Genomic DNA, 18,855 nt, shown 5'->3' with positions numbered 1-18,855 from the left:
AAGCCTTTAACATTACGGAAACTGATTTCACTGCACAGTGGAAGATGGGCCTTGTCAATGGATATTCATAAACCTGTATAGAAAATGGGACCATACTTGCATACATGCCATAGTGTTCACTACACATACTTGCAACTCAAGATCAGCTATAAATTATTTCTCTGGTACCCTGTGTGATTGTATCTGAGCATCACTCTCCAGGGTGATTTTTGATCATGCTAACATGTGTCCCTCCCATCTGAAGGTTATTGCTGTCGTGGGGCAGCAGAACGTAGAGGGAAAGCGAATCCCCTTTGGCTTCAAGCATCGCACGCTTCCTCACTTCATCAAGGATGATTATGGTCCTGAGAGCAGAGGCTTTGTAGAAAACTCCTACCTGGCCGGACTGACTCCTACAGAGTTCTTCTTCCATGCCATGGGTGGCAGAGAAGGTCTGATTGATACAGCCGTGAAGACTGCTGAAACTGGTGAGCTTTCCAAAGGACTCGCATGCTTCCTTAATGCGCAGCTGGGGGAGGGGTGGCGTGTAACGAAAAACTGAATTAATAGGGGCTGAATGCCAAATACAGAAACTTATATAGGCTGAGCAGTCATTTGCATTTTTGGTTTCATTGGCACAGCATAAAAGGTTTTGGGGTGGGAGTAGGCTGTAATGGTGTGATGGGAGGTTCGCGATGTAGCTTGTCTCCCATTAATATCATGTTGAAACTGCTGCAACCAGGTTTCTCCTTCCACCTCTGTTTTCTGGTGTTCGCCCATGGATATGTGATCTCTGTAGTTTTCTTTCTGAAGTTAGCAGTCCATAGATGCATTTTATCTGTCTCTTTGGACCCTGTCCTCTTAAGATGCTTTATAAAATACTATCACTTTAGAGATGCAAGTAAGTTTTTTTGGGGGGGGATTAGTACCTCCTTTTGCAAGCATTGCTAGCTTATTTTGGTTGCTCTAACTCTATGCTGGGGTCTTCAAACTGGGGGGCTGTAAATGATCGGGGGGGGAGGGCAAAATGAGCATCCTGCTGATAATGACTGTTTAACCGGCAAAAAAGGCATTAAAACGTTACTCTATTGCATCCCTCTGCTGTGTCCTGTACTGTTCGTCTGTCTGTCCCGCGCCACATATGCTTATATGCAACATCACTACTGTAGAAGGCCTGATATTGAGGTTCTGAAAATATTCTTCCGGTTCTCTTCATGAGGGTTTTCTTCTGCAGAGTGACAGAAAATGTCATGTTAACCTGAGAAATAAACGCCGATTTATCAGAGTGCTTGTGCTGTACTCTTACATTTTAGTGGCTAGTAAAATGGAGAGGGCTGCATTTCTAGACACTGAAATATAAATTTCAACCTAGATTAATTGTTGACATGCTGGTTTTAGCATTAACCATCATCGCCCACATTTCAGTGTTATTTTTTTGTTTTGTTTACCAGTTACAAACGTAATTATTAGCAGCCCTAACCTTTTTCTGTCATCTCTCCACCCTTCGCAGGATATATCCAGCGGCGTCTGATCAAGTCTATGGAGTCTGTGATGGTGAAATATGATGCCACTGTTAGGAACTCGATCAACCAGGTGGTACAGCTGAGATACGGGGAGGATGGCCTGGCCGGCGAGTGTGTAGAGTTCCAGAACTTGGCCACGCTGAAACCATCTAACAAGGCCTTTGAGAAAAAGTGAGTAGCCCCTTCTTGCTAGAGCATCACAGGTGAAGTAGCTTGCTGCTTTCATCGGTGTTGCTAGGTTTTCTTATAAATACTCTTCACACCTATCTGTAGACTTTAAAAAAAAAAAAAAAAATGTTGACCTGTTCTACCGTTACTTCTCAAGCCTCTACACCATTAAGAATTTTAGTACCATAGCTTTAGAGGCATTTTGACCTCTCTTTACTAGATTAGTGATAGAGATATAATATATAATAATAATTGCTGGGCAGCGTGTTTACCTACAGAGTGGGACCTAAAATCGCCTCTTCCCTATTCCCTCCGTGCCATGGGTGATAATGTAAAGTTCTGTTCCTGGGCCAGCCTGTTCAAGAGTAAGGGGTCATTCAAGTGGATGTACCTCACTCCAGCCATTTTGGCAGATGATGGATGATCAGTGTAGCAGCCCTTGTTAGTTAACCTCCTAACAAGTGCTACGCATGTGTTTGCTACAGGAGGCTGCTCAAAGGGCTGAATCTGCTGCTGCTGTCTCTTGTTTGTGCTGACTATCCTTTCTTACCCCCCCCCCCCCTCTCAGGTTCAAATTTGAGTATGCCAATGAGCGTGCACTGCGAAGGACTCTGCACGAGGAGGTGGTGAAGGATATCCTCAGTGATGCTCACATCCAGAATGAACTGGAGAGGGAGTTTGAGAAGATGAAGGATGACCGTGAAGTGCTTCGGGTGATCTTCCCCACAGGTGATAGCAAGGTGAGGACCATCCTTGTGGTGATGCAGTGCCGGTCCTTCAAGATAAGTCTGTAGTCTGATCAGTCATTTGCTACATAGAGGGAGGGGTTGTACGAGTCTACGCAAGAAGCCTGAATGTTGGGATGGCTGCAACCTCTGTCTTACTGCTGTGTAGAACCCCTACTATGCTCCATGGTGATAACCGTCCTTTTATTTTATTTTTTACTTTATTTATAGGTGGTGCTGCCATGTAACCTCATGAGAATGATCTGGAATGCACAGAAGATTTTCCACATTAACACAAGGGTGCCCACTGACCTGCATCCAATGAAAGTCCTTGACGGTAAATGTCTAGACCCTGTGTGTAGGAACTGAGGGTGAGAGGTTTGTGTTCACAATGAAATCTGAGCCTTGTTTTGTAACCTCCAGTTGTAATGCTTCTGTTTAGGGACTGGTGCAAATGGTGGCTACAAAGGGCATGGGTTTGAGAAGAATGGCTAGACCTTTGGTACTGCTACCAAGACCTTTTCTAAATTAGACGCATTAGCATGCTCTGATAGCCCTGTCCAACTCCTGTAACTGAAATAAGTACCAGCACTGGCTGCATGCAGGCTGTGCATGGGCCTGCAGTACCTGTCTGGAATTTTCCAAATACGGTTTTGTGCAAACAAAGGCCAGAACCCGCTACACAAACTAGTATGACTATGCCTGTGACTGCAGGTGGGAATCATTTGATACATCCTGCACCACTGACATTCTCATTTGAACAGGCCAAATTGTGCACATTTTAAAAACTGAGGCAAAGCACAAATCGTGCTGTCTGCTGGCCAGTAGCTTCTGTTGCAGTAAATGACATGTCTACTTTGTATCTGAATTGTAATTTGTAATACATCTGTGCCATGGTACTTAAGATGTGTGGGCCTGTATTGGTTAAGGTTCTGTCTGGATTGCAACTTCGGGGGAATAGATTTGCAGGTTAAATGCACAAGTGATGCATGGCGACTGTACCGGAAGTCACTGTACCACCTGCTCTCCTTCCTCAGGGGTGAAAGACCTGAGTCAGAAGCTGGTGATTGTGAACGGCGATGACCCTCTGAGTCGGCAGGCCCAGGAGAACGCAACGCTGCTCTTCAACATTCACCTGCGCTCCACACTGTGCAGCCGCCGCATGATCGAGGAGTTCCGCCTCAGCAGCGAAGCCTTTGACTGGCTGCTGGGTGAAATTGAGTCCAAGTTCAATCAGGCCATTGTAAGCACACCTGCTCTACTTATTAGGGGAAGGTGGTGGGGGGAGGGGCGGTGCCATCTTGCATGCGTTCATCCATTAGATCTTGGTTTGGGTAGCTTCCATTTCTTACACTGAATGGGATCCTTTTTGTAAGCCAGTTCCTAGTAATTGGTCTCATTTAGGGTTATGACAGTCATGTGTATTGACAGATTGCAAGTTAGAAGGAAAAATAATTACAAGCCTTGTCTTCACTTGTATGAGGCTAAGGCATCCTGCATTCCTTGTGCTGATGTCCTTTGATACTTCAGCTGCCAGTGCCCCTTCAGCTTTCACAACTCCAGCCTTTCTTGGTCCTGAAGGCTACATTTCTTCACACCCTTATGCAGCGGTCAGGCCTAAGTTTTGCAAATGTCTTTCCTGCTTCATAGGCCATCCTTCAGGCTGTAGTTTTCTGAAACTAGAAGCCTCCAGATTATGTTTTGAGCATCCAAGTGTGGTTAATTGTTACTTCTTTTCTCCTCCTGGAGAAAGACTTCGTTCTGGTACGCTTACGTGGTTAATTTACCTGCTTTTCTTTTGCCCACAGGCACATCCTGGTGAAATGGTGGGCGCTCTCGCTGCTCAGTCTCTGGGAGAGCCTGCCACACAGATGACACTGAACACCTTTCACTACGCTGGTGTGTCTGCCAAGAATGTGACCCTGGGAGTACCTCGTCTCAAGGAGTTGATTAACATCTCAAAAAAACCCAAGACTCCTTCCTTGACGGTGTTTCTCTTGGGTCAGTCTGCCAGAGACGCCGAGCGGGCAAAGGTAAAGAACGTCCTCCTTCTTTAACTTAGTCACAATGTATTCTACAGTGCTAAGAAAGTATTCTTCATCCTTCTTGAACTCTCGATTCCGAGAAGTTGATTGCTGAGGGAAGCAATTGCAATTTGTCGGCATGTCCTAGTTTAATCGTCCATGCCTGCTTCCTAATAATGTTTTAATCACTTTGTGCAGTCTTACTTGTGCTTCTTTGAAAATTCGCTCTTAACATTCAAGCCACTATTTAAGCCTGATTCTTGTACTGTCAAAATACATGTAAATATCACTTAACAATTTAGTTTCTTAGTGTTAATTGGACAGCTTATCTCTAGAGGTGTTGCTGTATGTAAGTAGCAGATTCATTGTTAATTGAATCCTTTCAGGATATCTTGTGCCGACTGGAGCACACTACCCTCCGGAAGGTGACAGCCAACACAGCCATCTACTATGACCCCAACCCTCAGAACACTGTGGTGGCTGAGGACCAGGAGTGGGTGAATGTGTACTACGAGATGCCTGATTTTGATGTGACTAGGATCTCTCCCTGGCTGTTGCGTGTGGAGCTGGACCGAAAGCACATGACTGACCGCAAACTGACCATGGAACAGATTGCTGAGAAAATCAATGCAGGTTAGTGCAGAATCCTGCAGGAACCAAGGTATGAAATAGAAGTCTGATTCTTCTGATAAATTATCAGGTAGTGGTACACCGGGATGAGAAACTAAAGGCAGGCCTGTGATGGCATCAAAATGTCACCTGAAAAGCACGGTTTGTTTTTAAAAGCAGTAGGTTGCACTATGATATGGATGTTGAAGCATTGATCAATATGCACAGCTTGCTTTAATTACCATGGTTGTTTTTACAGGCTTCGGCGACGACCTTAACTGCATCTTCAATGATGACAATGCAGAAAAGTTGGTTCTTCGCATCCGAATCATGAACAGTGACGAGAACAAGATGGCAGAGGTGGGTCTCATTTTAGTGTGGAATCTTTTCTATGGTTAAGAAGTAGGGAAGCAGTTTTGGGCAATGAGCGTATGCGCTGTAGACCTACATGTCAGGAATGCCACCTAGGACTTCAGGAAAGCTGAAGTGACCAAACTTATTTGTTACAAAGATTGCACCTAATGCTTTGCAGTTGAACTGCTCTTTGGGAGGTGAAATGCCAGGTAGCTAACCGCCTGAGGCTGACATACTGAAGGTGTGACTCAATAGTGGTTGAAGGGGGTTAACGCAAGTTCGCTTTGCATATTTGGAACAGTAGGCATATCAGACTGCCCAAGCTATCATCCCAGACTTATAAAACCACAAGCTTTAGGCAATGGGATTTCACCTCATTCTTTCCCATGAAGAGGCGGGAGGGTATGGTTCTACCACAAAGTAAAAACTGGCATCTCGAAGGCTTTTGTGGCTTTGTAAGCAGTGTATTGTGCCCCTGGCACTTTGCATGAAGGTGACGTTTTTTGTCTCCCTTAAAGGAAGAGGAGGTGGTTGATAAAATGGATGACGACGTGTTCTTGCGCTGTATTGAATCAAACATGCTAACAGACATGACTCTGCAAGGCATTGAACAGATCAGTAAGGTAAGGGCCCTTTCAGTTAATCTCATAAGGAAGCGGTGCAAGGGTTTCTTGCAAACACTCAGGCACTCCTATGGCACTCTGACGCTAAGTTGCACTCTTTCAGGTCTACATGCACTTGCCGCAGACGGACAACAAGAAGAAAATCATAATCACTGAGGATGGAGAGTTCAAAGCGCTGCAGGAGTGGATCCTGGAAACTGACGGTGTCGGCTTGATGCGGGTCCTGAGCGAGAAAGATGTGGACCCCATTCGGACCACGTCAAACGACATTGTGGAGATCTTCACTGTGAGTTTTACAGTTCTTGGTCCATGAGGCACTCAAAGGGTGTGGTGGGCACTGGCAGAGCATATGACCACATGGAAAAGTCTGTGTGCCGTCGTCACACTTGTTATGGCAAACAACCCTGCTAAATCTTAGCTTCCCAGGATGGTCCAATTAGTGACTTAGTAGCGAACCGCAGAGTATCTACTTAGTGATCATCTGCACTTGGCTCTCAGGACTCAGTAGGGGCCTTGGTACAGAAACTGTGCAGGAGAAAGCCACACACTATAGCCATACTATCTTTGACATGAGTGGTATGGTGGCTCTTATACTATTTCAACTCTTATTTTCCTTTCTATCTCGTCAAAAGAGCTGGCAGATTTGCTGATTGGAATTATAGAGAATGAAAATGTCACTTACCCAGTGTACATCTGTTCATGGCATCAGTCGCAGTAGATTCGCATGTTATGCAATAGCTCGCCATCTGGTGTTGGGCCGGAGTGTTACAAGTTGTTTTTCTTCGAAGAAGTCTTTCGAGTCACGGGACCGAGTGACTCCTCCTTCTGTCTCCATTGCGCATGGGCGTCGACTCCATCTTCGATTGTTTTTCCCCCGCAGAGGGTGAGGTAGGAGTTGAATTGTAGTAAAAGTGCCCATGCAATGGAGTGACTAAGTATGTACCTACTTAAGGTTGAGATGATACATATACAAATAGTTGAAGGTAACTTCCAAACTGCTACAGGCTCCCGGGGAGGCGGGTGGGCACATGCGAATCTACTGCGACTGATGCCACGAACAGATGTACACTGGGTAAGTGACATTTTCAGTTCGATGGCATCTGTCGCTGTAGATACGCATGTTATGCATAGACTAGTAAGCAGTTATCTCCCCAAAAGCGGTGGATCAGCCTGTAGGAGTGGAAGTAGTTTGAAATAATGTTCTTAATACGGCTTGACCTACTGTGGCTTGTTGTGCGGATAACACGTCTACACAGTAGTGCTTGGTGAATGTGTGAGGCGTAGACCATGTGGCTGCCTTACATATTTCTTGCATTGGGATGTTTCCTAGAAAGGCCATGGTAGCACCTTTCTTTCTGGTTGAGTGTGCCTTTGGTGTAATGGGCAGCTGTCGTTTGGCTTTTAGGTAGCAGATCTGGATGCATTTAACTATCCATCTGGCTATACCTTGTTTTGATATTGGGTTTCCTGCATGAGGTTTTTGAAATGCAATAAATAGTTGTTTAGTCTTTCTGATGTTCTTTGTTCTGTCAATATAATACATCAATGCTCTTTTGACATCTAACGTATGTAGTGCCCTTTCAGCTACGGTATCTGGCTGTGGAAAGAACACTGGAAGTTCCACTGTTTGATTTAGATGGAACGGTGAAATAACCTTTGGCAAAAATTTAGGATTGGTCCTTAGGACGACCTTATTTTTGTGAAGTTGTATAAAAGGTTCTTGTATAGTAAACGCCTGAATCTCGCTTACTCTTCTTAGGGAAGTAATGGCGATGAGAAATGCCACCTTCCAGGTTAGGAACTGTATTTCGCAGGAGTGCATGGGTTCAAAAGGTGGACCCATAAGTCTAGTTAGGACCACATTTAGGTTCCATGAAGGAAAAGGTGGTGTTCTTGGTGGTATAATTCTCCTAAGTCCCTCCATGAATGCTTTAATGACTGGTATCTTATATAGGGAAGTTGAATAGGTAGTCTGCAGGTATGCAGATATTGCTGCAAGGTGTATTTTAATGGAAGAGAAAGCCAGGTTAGATTTCTGTAAGTGAAGCAAGTAACCCACTACATGTTCTGGAGTTGTGTGTAATGGTTGTATTTGATTAATATGGCAGTAGCAAACAAACCTCTTCCATTTACTTGCATAGCAGTGCCTGGTGGATGGCCTTCTGGCTTGCTTTATGACTTCCATACATTCTTGGGTAAGTTGTAAGTGCCCGAATTCTAGGATTTCAGGAGCCAGATTGCTAGATTCAGCGATGCTGGATCTGGGTGTCTGATCTTTTGGTTGTGTTGTGTCAACAGATCTGGCCTGTTGGGCAATTTGATGCAGGGTACCACTGATAGGTCTAGCAGCGTTGTGTACCAGGGTTGCCTTGCCCAAGTTGGTGCTATTAATATGAGTTTGAGTTTGTTTTGACTGAGTTTGTTTACCAGGTAAGGAAGGAGAGGGAGAGGAGGAAAAGCGTAAGCAAATATCCCTGACCAGTTCATCCATAGGGCATTGCCTTGGGACTGTTTGTGTGGGTATCTGGATGCAAAGTTTTGGCATTTTGCGTTCTCCTTCGTCGCAAACAAGTCTATCTGAGGTGTTCCCCAGAGTTTGAAATAAGTGTTCAGAATTTGGGGGTGAATTTCCCATTCGTGGACCTGTTGGTGATCTCGAGAGAGATTGTCTGCGAGTTGATTTTGGATCCCTGGTATAAATTGTGCTATTAGGCGAATTTGGTTGTGAATTGCCCAACGCCAAATTTTTTGTGCTAGCAGGCTTAACTGCGTGGAGTGCGTCCCCCCTTGTTTGTTTAAATAATACATTGTTGTCATGTTGTCTGTTTTGACGAGAATGTATTTGTGAACTATTATTGGTTGGAAAGCTTTTAGTGCTTGAAAAACTGCTAGAAGTTCTAGGTGATTGATATGCAGTTTTGTTTGATGTACGTTCCATTGTCCTTGTATGCTGTGTTGATCGAGGTGTGCTCCCCACCCTGTCATGGAAGCATCTGTTGTTATTACGTATTGTGGCACTGGGTCTTGGAAAGGCCGCCCTTTGTTTAAATTTATGTTGTTCCACCACAGAAGCGAGAGGTAAGTTTGGCGGTCTATTAACACCAGATCTAGAAGGTGACCCTGTGCTTGAGACCACTGTGATGCTAGGTACTGTTGTAAGGGCCTCATGTGCAGTCTTGCGTTTGGGACAATGGCTATGCATGAAGACATCATGCCTAGGAGTTGTAACACCATCCTTGCTTGTATCCTTTGTGTTGGATACATGCGTTGTATGATGGTGTTGGAATTTAGAATTCTTTGTGGACTTGGAGTGGCTACTCCCTTTGTGTCTATTATGGCTCCTAGGTATTGTTGTACCTTGCGCGGCAGAATGTTGGATTTTGTGAAGTTGACGGTGAACCCGAGTTTGAAGAGGGTTTGTATGATCTGATTTGTGTGATTTGAGCACTCTATGAACGAATGGGCCTTGATTAGCCAGTCGTCCAAATATGGGAACACATGTATTTGCTGCCTTCTTATGTGTGCAGCGACTACCGCTAGACATTTGGTAAAGACTCTTGGTGCGGTTGTTAATCCGAAAGGCAGTACCTTGAATTGATAATGTATTCCTTTGAATACAAACCTTAGGTATTTCCTGTGCGATGGGTGTATTGGTATATGGAAATAAGCATCCTTGAGGTCTAAAGTTGCCATGTAGTCGTGCAGTTTTAGCAATGGTAATACTTCCTGTAGTGTGACCATGTGAAAGTGGTCTGATTTGATGAAAGTATTCACTACTCTGAGGTCTAGGATTGGTCTCAGTGTTTTGTCTTTCTTTGGTATCAGAAAGTACAGTGAGTAAACCCCTGTGTTTATTTGTGTGTTTGGCACTAGTTCGATTGCGTTCTTTTGCAATAGTGCCTGCACTTCTATCTCCAGGCAATTGGAATGATGTTTTGTCAAATTCTGTGCTTTTGGTGGTATGTTTGGAGGGAATTGTAGAAATTCTATGCAATAACCATGTTGGATAATTGCTAGAACCCAAGTGTCTGTAGTGATTTCCTCCCATGCTTTGTAGTACTGACTTATTCTTCCCCCCACTGGTGTTGTGTGGAGGGGGTGAGTGACATGTGAGTCACTGTTTAGTAGTAGGGGTTTTGGGGCTTTGAAATCTTCCTCTATTTCTAGGGAATTGCCCTCCTCTATATTGTCCCCGAAAACCTCCTCTATACTGTCCCTGGTAACTGGACGGTGTTGCCTGTGAGGTGCTGGCTTGTGTGCACTGACCCCGAAACCCCCCTCTAAAGGGTGTTTTACGAAACGTGCTGTAATTTCCTCTGCTCTGCGGGGAGTAGAGTGCGCCCATGGCTTTGGCAGTGTCTGTGTCTTTTTTGAGTTTCTCAATCGCTGTGTCCACTTCTGGGCCGAACAGTTCCTTTTCGTTAAAAGGCATATTGAGAACTGCTTGCTGAATCTCTGGTTTAAAGCCAGACGTTCTGAGCCATGCATGCCTTCTGAAAGTTACAGATGTATTAATTGTCCGTGCAGCTGTATCTGCAGCGTCCATGGAGGAGCGGATCTGGTTGTTAGAAATGGTCTGTCCCTCTTCAACCACCTGTTTTGCCTTATTTTGTAGATCCTTGGGCAGATGTTCAACGAGATGTTGCATCTCATCCCAATGGGCTCTGTCATAGCGCGCAAGTAGGGCCTGGGAGTTCGCGATGCGCCACTGGTTTGCAGCTTGTGCTGCGACTCTTTTACCAGCTGCATCGAACTTGCGGCTTTCTTTATCTGGGGGTGGTGCATCTCCAGATGTGTGGGAGTTGGCTCTTTTTCTAGCTGCTCCTACAACGACAGAGTCTGGTGGCAGCTGTGTAGTGATGAAAACCGGGTCCGTAGGAGGCGCTTTATACTTTTTTTCCACCCTTGGTGTGATTGCCCTACTTTTGACCGGCTCCTTAAAGATTTCTTTTGCGTGCCGGAGCATACCAGGGAGCATAGGCAGGCTTTGGTATGAGCTGTGGGTGGAGGAGAGTGTGTTGAATAAAAAATCATCCTCGACCTGTTCTGAGTGGAGGCTTACGTTGTGAAATTGTGCTGCTCTGGCCACCACTTGAGAGTACGCAGTGCTGTCCTCTGGTGGAGATGGCTTGGTAGGGTATGCCTCCGGACTGTTATCTGACACTGGTGCGTCGTATAGGTCCCATGCGTCCTGATCTTGGTCACCCTGGCTCATGGTGGTGTGAGCTGGGGAGTGTGATGGAGTTTGTGCTGGTGAGACGTTAATCACGGGCGGTGGAGAGGGTGGTGGAGTAACTCTTTTCACCACTTTTGGTTGTGGTGTCTGTTCAGTCTGGAACTCCAACCTTCTCTTTCTTCTAATAGGGGGAAGGGTGCTTATCTTTCCTGTCCCCTGCTGTATGAAAATACGCTTTTGCGTATGGTCCACATCCGTTGATTGTAGCTCTTCCTCAAACCTATGCTTTTGCATTTGTGAGGTTAGCGAGTGCTCTTCTGTATAAGAGCCTGAAGCTGGGTCGGTTGCAGCTTGTTTCGGTACCGAAACCCTGTCAGCGTCCTTTTTCGGCTCCGAGGTGACTTTTCTTTTTCGGGGCCGAAACCTCTCGGCGCCGATCTTCGTCGGGCCCGCTGTCTCGGCGTCGAGCCGTGTCAGCACCGGCATCTCGGTGTCGACGCTTGTCTCCAGCACTTTCTCGGTCCCGAGAAGGCTGTGTGCCGGTGTCTCGACCGGAGTCGGACGATCTCGGCACTGTTTGGGCCTTTTTCGGTGCCGACGGTCGGTCACCGAATTTATGGGTCGAGCCATGGCCTGGTGGCAGTGGCGTCCCCTGGGCCTTGTAAATGTTCCTCTGAGTGGATTTCGACGTCTTACTCACGGTTTGTGTATCGTCGAATCCTTCGGAGTCCGAGTCTTGAATCGAGAAGGTACCTTCCTCTTCTTGTTCCTCGAACTCCCGTTGGGCTGTCGGCGTGGACGCCATCTGAAGTCTTCTGGCTCGACGGTCTCGGAGTGTTTTTCGGGACCGGAACGCACGACAGGCCTCGCAGGTGTCTTCGCTGTGCTCAGGTGACAGGCACAGGTTGCAGACCAAGTGTTGGTCTGTGTAGGGGTATTTATTGTGGCATTTGGGGCAGAAACGGAACGGGGTCCGTTCCATCGGCGTTCTTCAGCACGCGGTCGGGCCGACCAGGCCCCGACGGGGGATCGAAAAAACTACCCCGAAGGGCACCGGAGCTCTTCGATCCTTCGACGCGGTGTTGAATCTAACTACGCCGAACCCGAACGCAACAATACCGACAAATCTTCCGAAATTTAGCTATTTTTCCGTTCCGAAACTCGGAGCGACAGAAACACGTCCGAACCCGATGGCGGAAAAATAACAATCGAAGATGGAGTCGACGCCCATGCGCAATGGAGACAGAAGGAGGAGTCACTCGGTCCCGTGACTCGAAAGACTTCTTCGAAGAAAAACAACTTGTAACACTCCGGCCCAACACCAGATGGCGAGCTATTGCATAACATGCGTATCTACAGCGACAGATGCCATCGAACATGGTGGTTCTGTTTTATTGACTGCACACAAGCCATTATATTGGAAAATTTTAGTTTGCCAGCAAAAATTACCACAATCTGGGTCCGTACAAGGGTCCGCACTAACCTCCATATTCCATGCTTGTCACTCCTCTGGTGAAATTAACTTGTGGTTTGCAATTCTTTGCTTACGCTGATGATACTTTGCTTATTGTCAGGCTGAATGGGGACCCTGCAGGTTTTTCACTGTTTGGCAGAAGTAGCGATCTGGATCAAAATAAATGCCCTTACTGATTGGAGAGAAAAAAAAAAACCTGGGGTAGCAATTATGTAAACAATCTATATGGTCCCAGTGATGGTCATCGCAGTTGGGTCCACTCCGCAAGAAATCTTTGGGTGGTGTTGGCTCCACTCTGTCCTCCATTCCTTATAGTAACTTGTTAGTCTCTACTTGTACGTTTACTGAGGATTATGCCAAAATGGACCAGCCAAAAGCGACAAGTAGTCCTCAATGCTTTGGCCTGGCTCATACTAGGATCTGAGGCATGGATCAGTTTCGGGCATGTACATTAACTACACAGGCTCCCTGTGGGCAGTAGATGTTGCTATAAAGCTCGGTGTGTATGCCACAATGAGATTCGCAGCCAGAGAAAGGCTTCCAACATCAGATATACACTGTCTACAACACAGATTCAGCGCTCAATTTCAGTAATTAAGAAAGTCACATCCTCTACTTTTGCATGTGGATTTTTATTTCCTTTCTAGTACTATTAGCTTCACCTTGCTCTTTGATTGGTAGATAGCACAACAGCAAAAAGGATCTACATCTAGATCTCTAGCATTGTAGACTCAGATTCACTTGGTTTTAATATTAGTTGCTGGTATCAAGGCGCAGTAAACGTTCTTGCCGATGGTGGGTAAAATTCAAACATTGGGGTTCTGATAGTTGCCCACAATGGGCATCTGTACAAGCTTTTAACTCAAACCACCAAATCTTTGTCTGATAAACAGGTTTTTAAATATTTGCCACCTTAAAGGAAGCCATTTCCTCCGTTTGGTAGCATATGAGGTGTTCACACAGGAGAACGTGTCTTGTAATTTCCTTTTCGATCCTGTCTCTTAAAATGTAAAACTGCTGCCCTTGTACAGTGATATCTAGCATAGGTTTCTTGTGGGCATTGTGGCTCGGTTTGTGTGACTCTGAAGACTGGTTTCTTCTACCACAGGTGATGGGAATTGAAGCTGTCCGTAAGGCCCTGGAGAGAGAGCTGTACCATGTCATCTCCTTTGATGGCTCCTACGTCAACTACCGCCATTTGGCCTTGTTGTGCGACACCATGACTTGCCGTGGTCACTTGATGGCCATTACTCGTCACGGTGTGAACAGACAGGATACCGGCCCTCTCATGAAGTGCTCCTTTGAGGAAACGGTAAGTTCAGATCAGTCGCCCTATTCATTATAGTTGCAGTCTGTACAGAGCTGGCGAATGCCCATCTGTTTGCTTTACTTTTCCCTGTAATGCCCCCCTTTCTCCTCACCACCCACAACCCACCTTCCCTCACTGCCCCAAAAGCCACTCATGCTTTATCTCCCCAACTTCACCAGTGACCATCTCTCTACCTGCATGTCATGCTTTGCTTCCTTCCCCAGCTGCACCCAACCCCCTTCTCTTTCAGGCTTGGTTGCGTTTGAGAATGAAGTTTTTGTGTTGGTGTGTTGTCTATGGTAGACCAATTGCGTATTTTCTAAGGCTGTGCATAGGTTTCTTTACGTTAATCCTGTTTACCATGACTTCATTCCTGTGGTAACTTGCAGCCTCTCTTCCAAGGGGGCACCACACATTTGGTCCTATTCTTTACAGCTGGTGATTTTGCTGCTGGATCTCATCTCTCCCTTACCACATCTCTGCAGGTTGACGTTTTGATGGAAGCTGCTGCTCATGGCGAGTCCGACCCTATGAAGGGTGTCTCTGAGAACATCATGCTGGGGCAACTGGCTCCTGCTGGCACAGGATGCTTTGATCTGCTCCTTGATGCAGAGAAGTGCAAGTATGGCATGGAGATTCCAACCAACATCCCTGGCATCGGAGTTGCCGGAGGACGTAAGTATGCGCGCTCACATGTACTAATGTTATGAGGGTGATACTGAAATATGCTGTACTGAGACGTTCTAGCCTTTCTAGGGGCAGCAGTAGAGGCTCAAGCTATGTATCAATGATTGTGCCATTTATCTGCTCAGCTGCTGTGCATATGCACAGCAACACACAGGCCTTTTTTAGTATGCTTTACAGTCTTATAGTATTTTGAAGGACTGGATCTGCAAAAATAGTACAGTCTAGCTTTTTTTTCTTTGATTTCTCAGGGGGGTGTAATGATTGCTGGCAGGACTGTTGATGTTTATTTTAAATTGGAACATTGCAAACGATTTAACTTAATGTTTTTTTTTTTTTTTTTTTTTTTTAAATAGCTACTGGAATGTTTTTTGGCTCCGCCCCAAGCCCGATGGGTGGCATGTCACCTGCAATGACTCCCTGGAATCAAGGAGCGACACCAGCATATGGTGCATGGTCTCCCAGTATAGGTAAGTCTCAACTTCACTTGGGCGTCTCTACTTTAAAGTGAATACTTCATGTTGGGGTGACCAATCTGAGTGTCTCAGATAAAAAAAAAAAAAATGCCTATGCCTTTCTGCATACCAAGGTCTTCTCTTGCAGGCTGAGTCCAGGGCACCATGGATATTCTTGTTTTCATGCAGGGTTTGGGTAGTTCTCTTGCTCCTGCTGTTGGTAGTTGCCTGTAGTTTTATTTTTTTGCTCTGTCTTTCAGGTAGCGGCATGACCCCTGGAGCTGCAGGGTTTTCGCCAAGTGCTGCCTCTGACGCCAGTGGCTTCAGTCCTGGATATTCTCCAGCGTGGTCACCCACCCCTGGGTCTCCAGGATCTCCCGGACCTTCCAGCCCCTACATTCCTTCTCCTGGTGAGTGATCTAGAGTGGTGGAGATGATCTGTTGCCTGGTTTGCCAAATGTAGACATTTTGAATAAGCATGACTAATGCAAAGCAGTTTCTTGTCCATTGGTTGTGCTGAATTGTATTTGGGAGGATGCAACAGTGTTGCCGTGCTGGTATGAAAGTCAACAAGTGTAACCAGTTGATGCCATGAGACAGCAGTTAACGCTTGGGATGTAAATACTACCGCCTATGTTGGATTCTTTTTCTATGACCAACTGTAATGGTTTATGGTAGTTGTGGTCCTGCTTGCACAGTTAAGGTATAGGAAAGGGTAGTTGATTATTAACTGCTACATATGGAGAAGGTGATAATTGGACCCCTGCTTGTGATTTTTGCTGCCAATAAGGGGTAAAAAGCGGCAATGCCACAGGAAATGGTGACACTGAACACCCTATTTTAGAGTGGCTGCTCTGTTGCCATTTCTGTCAACACAATCTAGTCAACCATGAATGTTTCACTCAGTGTACAGTCTGTGACCGGCAGAAGAACTCAAACATGGCAGCTGTTTTCATAGGTTATGGAAATGGGACCAGTGTTCTGTTGGCTGTAATGACAGATTATGGGGCAGGATTGGAGAAAGTGGGTAAGTGACTGGTTATGTGGTTACCTTGGGTAGCACATGCCTTCACCTGCAGCACTGAGTCGCCTCATTGTCTGCAAAGTTAGTATTAAGTAAATTCAGCTACTGCAGTGGTTTTGCTGACTGTCTATTAAATCCTAAATATGGCCCTTTGTGTAATGCGAAAATTAAATTTGCATATACGGTTGTTCGTTTGAAACCTCGAAAGGTGTATACTTCCTACTGAAATATTTATCCTTTGTCTTGCAGGAGGTGCCATGTCTCCCAGCTACTCTCCAACATCGCCTGCTTATGAGCCACGCTCTCCTGGCGGTTACACACCACAGAGTCCCAGCTACTCTCCCACGTCTCCATCCTACTCTCCCACCAGCCCCAACTACAGCCCCACCAGTCCCAGCTATTCCCCAACATCTCCCAGTTATTCTCCTACTAGTCCCAGTTATAGCCCCACCTCTCCCAGTTATAGCCCCACCTCTCCCAGTTATAGCCCCACCTCCCCGAGTTACAGCCCTACTTCTCCCAGTTACAGCCCCACATCACCGAGCTACAGCCCCACCTCGCCCAGCTACAGTCCTACATCACCCAGCTACAGCCCCACTTCGCCTAGTTATTCTCCTACGTCCCCTTCTTACTCCCCCACCTCGCCCAGTTACAGCCCAACATCGCCGAGCTACAGCCCCACAAGCCCCAGCTATTCTCCAACTTCTCCCAGCTATTCTCCCACAAGTCCATCTTACAGCCCGACCTCCCCGAGTTACTCTCCCACGAGTCCATCCTACAGTCCAACATCCCCAAGCTATTCTCCCACTTCACCTTCATACTCTCCTACAAGTCCAAACTATTCTCCAACTTCCCCCAACTATACACCCACCTCTCCAAGCTACTCACCAACATCGCCAAGCTACTCGCCTACATCTCCCAACTACACACCTACTTCTCCAAACTACAGCCCAACTTCTCCTAGCTATTCCCCAACATCTCCAAGCTACAGCCCCACATCTCCTAGCTATTCCCCTTCGAGCCCGCGGTACACCCCGCAGTCTCCCACCTACACACCCAGCTCACCCAGCTACAGCCCAAGCAGCCCCAGCTACTCTCCAACAAGCCCAAAATATACCCCGACAAGCCCTTCCTACAGCCCCAGCTCCCCAGAGTACACCCCGACTTCTCCAAAGTACAGTCCAACAAGTCCCAAATACTCCCCTACATCACCCAAATACTCCCCAACCTCTCCAACCTATTCACCTACCACACCCAAATATTCCCCTACTTCCCCTACCTACTCTCCCACTTCTCCAGTGTACACACCAACATCGCCAAAGTATTCACCAACTTCCCCCAAGTATTCGCCAACCTCCCCCACATACTCCCCAACTTCTCCCAAGTACTCTCCTACATCTCCTACTTACTCTCCAACCAGCCCAAAGGGATCCACATATTCGCCCACGTCACCAGGCTATAGCCCCACTTCTCCAACATACAGCATCACCAGCCCGGCAGTCAGCCCAGAAGACAGTGATGATGAGAACTGAAAAACTGGTGCCATGGGATACACTGCCCGCTTCTAGGATGCTCCACAAATGCCTGGCTGCACATTGACTTATGGCTCAGACCCAGGAGATATTGGCTTCCTTTTGAATATAAAAGCTCCTGGATTGGAGTGAGGCAGAGGAAGCCTCAAATGGTTGCTTCTCACTTTGAAGCCGACAGTTTCTGGAAGGGCCAAAGAACTTCATTGCCATGACTGGCATTTTGTATTCCCACAGCTGGGTTTCCAACAATCCTTTGTGTCTTCTGTATTATGAGCTCTTGGCTCTTAAGATAAAAGGACGCCAGTTAAACAGTGCAGTGTTGCAGCCCAGAAAGATTCCAGTAACATGGCTGTCTAGAGCCAGAATTTTGTTTGTTCTTTTCCTGGATCAAGGGGGCTAAGCAGTTGATTTTTGTAAATATTATTTTGACTTCAAATTTACCCAAATCCGGGTATCTGGGCCCAACCAGAGGTCTACTTAACCATAGTACGGTTCTGCACAAAGTGATTTGTGGTCTCTGGTGTTAGGGCTCTGAAGATTTAGAACTGATCTGGCACTTAGCCCATTAGGTGCCTAAGAGCTGTGCAATCTTTTGAATAGCGCTGTTCTGTTGCATTGTCTGTTTCAAATGTTGTATGTTCAAATATAATGCAAAAGCTTTTTTGTGCAAGATAATTTTAGCAATTCTGCCTTGACAGATTTTCAAATGCTGTGTTAAACACAATGTGTATAAAACTGTCTAAAAAACAAAACCTGTTCTTCCCATTACCACCCCCCCCCCCCCTTCCATAAAAGAAAAAAAAAACTATCTCCTGCATCCTTAGTTGAAAGATGTGGGATTATTTATGAATATTTTAAGTTCCTGGAGGGCGAAGCAGGATTGATCTGTGAATCTGTCTGTTGGGAGTCCAGATGCTCCTCTTGCTGGGTCCTGCTTTCACCTTTAGTATAGTTTTTCACTTTTTTGGCTTTGGTATTAAGGAATAATACGTTTGTTGCACAACCACACTTCTCTCAGCTACTCAGGTGGTAACTTGGAGCTGGTCCAGATTCTAGAGGGTGAAAAAGGACTTGAAAGCTTGTGCTATGAATGTAGCTGGCTTTTTGTAGTCATTTTTGTTTTCTTAAAATGCTAAATAAAGTTTTACTAATTTTGAAAATAAACTGAGCCTGGTCTGGTTATTGCGGGTGCAGTG

At 46.1% G+C, this 18,855-nt stretch overlaps 1 protein-coding gene across 2 annotated transcripts in view; it reads left to right on the top strand.

The window, feature by feature from the left end:
- Positions 1 to 17,804, top strand: part of POLR2A (RNA polymerase II subunit A) — a 32,499-nt gene extending 14,695 nt beyond the window's left edge. For both annotated transcript variants that reach the window (XM_069218729.1, XM_069218728.1), the window contains exons 15-29: positions 245 to 467; positions 1,490 to 1,673; positions 2,239 to 2,410; positions 2,627 to 2,732; positions 3,433 to 3,638; positions 4,204 to 4,428; positions 4,806 to 5,052; positions 5,288 to 5,388; positions 5,901 to 6,005; positions 6,109 to 6,291; positions 13,764 to 13,967; positions 14,450 to 14,639; positions 15,005 to 15,118; positions 15,364 to 15,513; positions 16,377 to 17,804. In XM_069218729.1, the coding sequence (XP_069074830.1) occupies positions 245 to 467; positions 1,490 to 1,673; positions 2,239 to 2,410; positions 2,627 to 2,732; positions 3,433 to 3,638; positions 4,204 to 4,428; positions 4,806 to 5,052; positions 5,288 to 5,388; positions 5,901 to 6,005; positions 6,109 to 6,291; positions 13,764 to 13,967; positions 14,450 to 14,639; positions 15,005 to 15,118; positions 15,364 to 15,513; positions 16,377 to 17,659 (3,693 nt within the window). In that variant the 3' untranslated portion in view covers positions 17,660 to 17,804. The remainder of the gene's footprint in view (positions 1 to 244; positions 468 to 1,489; positions 1,674 to 2,238; positions 2,411 to 2,626; positions 2,733 to 3,432; positions 3,639 to 4,203; positions 4,429 to 4,805; positions 5,053 to 5,287; positions 5,389 to 5,900; positions 6,006 to 6,108; positions 6,292 to 13,763; positions 13,968 to 14,449; positions 14,640 to 15,004; positions 15,119 to 15,363; positions 15,514 to 16,376) is intronic.
- Positions 17,805 to 18,855: the final 1,051 nt, after the last annotated feature.

This window comes from Pleurodeles waltl, chromosome 12, assembly GCF_031143425.1.
Source record: "Pleurodeles waltl isolate 20211129_DDA chromosome 12, aPleWal1.hap1.20221129, whole genome shotgun sequence".
Classification (NCBI taxonomy): Eukaryota; Metazoa; Chordata; class Amphibia; order Caudata; family Salamandridae; genus Pleurodeles; species Pleurodeles waltl.
The sequence above is the reverse complement of the archived record's forward strand: the minus strand, read 5'-3'. Positions and strand labels throughout refer to the sequence as shown.